This window comes from Chamaea fasciata, unplaced genomic scaffold, assembly GCF_029207755.1.
Source record: "Chamaea fasciata isolate MVZ Bird 193981 ecotype frontalis unplaced genomic scaffold, bChaFas1.0.hap1 SCAF_1, whole genome shotgun sequence".
NCBI classification, from domain to species: Eukaryota; Metazoa; Chordata; class Aves; order Passeriformes; family Sylviidae; genus Chamaea; species Chamaea fasciata.
This window is the reverse complement of record NW_027094086.1, coordinates 29,586,590-29,590,336: the sequence shown is the minus strand read 5'-3', so window position 1 is coordinate 29,590,336 and position 3,747 is coordinate 29,586,590. Positions and strand designations below refer to the sequence as shown.

Sequence of the window (3,747 nt, the reverse complement as noted above, 5' to 3'; positions counted from 1 at the left end):
ATGCACACACTCTCAGGCACACAAGAACACAGCAGAACCCTTACAAAATGAGGAGTGGCACTGAACTGCAGCTAAAACACAATAGAAACATAACCTAGTTAAGATGCATCTGTTAAGCAACAAGGCTGTGCACTGAACAGGTTCCCACTGTACCATTCCATTGGCCATTTAAATACCAGCATCAACCGTTTCAGCTGAAATTCTGAAGTTGACAGAGAAGAGTCTGACCTCAGATACCTAAGAATTCAGGCTAGTAGAACAATTACTCCACTGTAACTCAAAGCAGGATCTGGCCCTAAGAAATGAAGATGCATGCTACCGGCTCTGGCTGGGAGATTACTGCAGGTGACAACTTTAATTCCCATAACTTCCCCAGCAACTAAACCCACCACCAATACAGCGTGAAATTTGACTTTTGCACCCTCCCCACTCATACTACTGCTCCTTTTGGTGGAAAAAAGTGTAGTGGTTCTAAGAAGTGAGCAAATATCTACTAGGGACAAGAATAAGATGGCCAAATACACCAAACGGCTTCAGAAGAAAGAGGAACTGGGCTCTTAGATAAAGCTGGTCGAGCAGATCCGGCTGATTTGTCAACGCTTTGCTCAGAAATATAAGACTCAAATATAGTTTACAAAAAGAGTAATTCTTTATAGAACATCTCAGTGTCAAAATACTAACAAAAACACAGCTTGTAAATGCTGAGAAGAATGGTCCTGGAAAATTAATAACAAAACTAGGCCATCGCTAACAATAATAGGTGGTATCTTTCCATAAAAAGCCAGTCCGATGTACTCAGGAAAAATGAAACATTTGAAACAAACTGTTTACAAAAGTGACTTATATGCTCAGCAGAGATCTAACACAAGTGTTAACAAACCACTATTGTAATTTTATTTTTGAACAACTTCAGCAACTATTAAAAAAAAAACCAACAACAAAAACCTGTTAATACAGAAATGTAGAAAACAAAAAGAAAAATCCAATGAGACAGTTTTTAGACAAAGTTAAGATGAAGCTGTACCTTTGTCCCAGTTACTAAGAACTTCAACTTTAAGGGTGGCATAACCCAGCTCAGCTAGGTTTATAGGCTTTCCCACCCTTGTTAAAGAGTCAGTTCTTAGAAGGCGCCAATCTCAGTCCCCCAGGGTCTGTATGGTTTGCTGAGAGCCGCTGACTGCGTCGGTGTAGATGGGCTCAGCACGTTGGGGGACAGCAGATGAAAGGAGCCAAATGAAAAGGGGAATGCAGACAAAGATGCCATGGAGGAGAGAAGAGGAGGAGACAGTTTGGTAGTAGATGTGACCACCGGGAGCACTGGTCCGACGCTGCCATTTGGGGGCACTCTGAGTGAGGAAGTTTCAGCGTGTGGGGCAGCAATTCTGGTCTGGTGATGTGGTTCTGTGGGAGATGCTGTAGTACTGGTATTACCATGCCCATTTTGAGCCAGCAGCAACGGGTGAGGTATGTGAGGGTGATGTCCAAAGGCACTGCCCCAAGGAATGTGTCCAATGCCAGTGTGTGCACTACTCGCTGCTTCCCGCTGAGAGGCGTAGTTGTTGAGATGAGACACGAGTCGAACTCGCAGAGGATCAGAGGCATCCAGACCCTCTATGATACTCAGGTATCGAGCGACTTCAGCCAGGCACTCTCGAAATCCTAGACTCCGATAGTCCATAGCCAAAGCATGAGCATCAAAATAACCTAAGAGAAAAGAGCAGAGAATGAAATCTTAAGATGTTGTTTTCTAGTCATTGTCTACAAGTAGCCTCCCCACTCCACCCTCCCCTATAAGCATATTTCACTTGGATGTGGTTAGTATTCCCAACCATAGACTAGCTGCCAAGGCCCTTTTTTTTCTCTCTTCCTTTTTTGTTTAACAAGCTTTTCTTTTATATCTGTGCTGTGATGCTGCAAGTCCCAAGACCAGTCACAGACTGCCATTTTTAAACTGGAATTGCTCACTGACACTGGAGGAAAGTATTTTTGTTCTTTCTATGCCTCCCTTGTGCAAGTAAAACCACAGCACACTGAAATTCATTAAAAACACAAGTCTTAACTTATCAGGAGACTTAAGCAGGCAAAGTACTTTTTTCTTAAAACTGCCTTTCAGCAGTTTTGCTAAATCCTTTCACCACTTATTTCATGCTGTATTTTTTCCTAGTTCTGTTCTGAACTTTCAGAAAATTACAGAAACAAGCATTAGACGTCAATAATGACTGTTTTCCAAGCTGCCAAAAGCTGATTCACTTCATAGCCTTGACACACTGCTAGAGAGACTTGCAGTCACTCTCCTCTAGAAAAGCTCCTCAGAGCTAGCACCGCAAAACCTTTCAGTGCTGGTGATGCCACGAATCTTGTCAAGTAGAGAAAGTCCCTAATTCCTGGTGAGACGTAAGAGAGCTGCCGCTCACTTTCTGTAAGCATTGACAATGCTGAGGAATGCGCTGCTCCCACAGCAGCCTCCCTGCAGGGCTGCTGACGCTGTCACGCACAAAACTTTACCTTTCCCTCCTGCTGTATGCAGCATTTTCAGGTGATCGACAGTCATCTGCAGAATCTCTGCTTTTTCCAGCTTGGCTGATCCCTAGGAGAGAAGGGAAGGCACGAAACGTTTTAAGCAGAACCAGAGACGTTACCGAGGGGTGACGCTCCCTACTGGGAACGGATGGGGGGGCAGCGCGGAGGGTCGCTGGGCGCTACCTGCTTCTCAAACGCACTGGGTACCAGCCTCCTCAGCTCGGACAGGCTGTTGTTGATGCGGTCGCGGCGGCGCTTCTCGATGATCTAGGGCAGAGAGCGGGGTCAGCGGGGCCGTGCCGGGCTGCGGGGAGCCGCGGCCGGCCGGCGGGCACTCACCCCTCGGCGCCTCTTCCTGGCCAAGATCTGCGAGGTGGTGGAGGGAGACATGGAGCCCGCGGCCGAGCTCAGGTTCCTGCGGGGAGCAGCGGGACACCGGTCACCGCAGGGATTCGGGGGTGCCGGGGCTCCGCGGGGCGGAGGGGAGGGAGGGGACGCGGCGCAGCCCCACGGCGCCCACCCCGCCTGAGCTCACCCATTCTCGTCCGCGCTCTCCTTCTCCACCTCGACGGCCTCATCCAGCTCCTCGCTGTCCGACGAGCTGTACTCGGGGTGCGCCCGCTTCATGGCACCGACGGCGGGGACGGGGGCGGCGGGGCGCGGGCGGCCGTCGGGGAGGCGGCGGGCGGCGGGGCGCGGGAGGAGCGCGCCCAGAGCGCGTCCCGCGCCTCGCCCGGCGCCCGTCTCTCCCATGGAGTTCCCACGCCCGGCGGGCAGGCAGGAGGCAGCGGGCAGAGGCAGGGAGGGAAGCAGGGAGGGACGGACGGATGGAGGCAGGGAGGGATGGATGCGCAGGCGGCGGGCACGGACGCAGCCGGGCAGAGCGCGCCCACCGCCGCCCGCCGCCCAGCACCGCCACGCGCGGCCCCCGCCCGCCCCCCATTGGCCGCCGCCGCCCCAGCCAATCGCCGCCAGCCGCTGCCGGGGCCACGCCCCCGCCGCGGGGGAGGTGCGGCCGTGGGAACGCGGCGCGGGGCTCGGCGGGGGGCATGGATGGATGGATGGATGGATGGATGGATGGATGGATGGATGGATGGATGGATGGATGGATGGATGGATGGATGGATGGATGGATGGATGGATGGATGGATGGATGGATGGATGGATGGATGGATGGATGGATGGATGGATGGATGGATGGATGACGTTTCTGAGGGCTTCCCTGAG

General features: G+C 52.3%; 1 protein-coding gene across 1 annotated transcript; it reads right to left on the bottom strand.

Moving 5' to 3' along the window:
* Positions 1-630: 630 nt before the first annotated feature.
* On the bottom strand, positions 631-3,335 carry HEY1 (hes related family bHLH transcription factor with YRPW motif 1). The gene is made up of 5 exons (XM_066179780.1): positions 3,056-3,335; positions 2,860-2,935; positions 2,704-2,787; positions 2,506-2,587; positions 631-1,704 (listed from the first exon to the last, which is right to left on the bottom strand). The coding sequence occupies exons 1-5, from the start codon at positions 3,271-3,273 to the stop codon at positions 1,121-1,123; spliced, it is 1,044 nt and encodes a 347-aa protein (XP_066035877.1). The 5' UTR covers positions 3,274-3,335; the 3' UTR covers positions 631-1,120.
* Positions 3,336-3,747: the final 412 nt, after the last annotated feature.

Bases quoted from the DNA above. Each gene is read 5' to 3' on its own strand.
- HEY1 (XM_066179780.1), bottom strand. From the start codon at position 3,273: ATGGGAGAGACGGGCGCCGGGCGAGGCGCGGGACGCGCTCTGGGCGCG. The intron at 2,936-3,055 runs GTGAGCTCAGGC...TGCTCCCCGCAG, and splicing joins GAGAGCGCGGACGAGAATGG to GAACCTGAGCTCGGCCGCGG. The intron at 2,788-2,859 runs GTGAGTGCCCGC...TCTCTGCCCTAG, and splicing joins CCAGGAAGAGGCGCCGAGGG to ATCATCGAGAAGCGCCGCCG.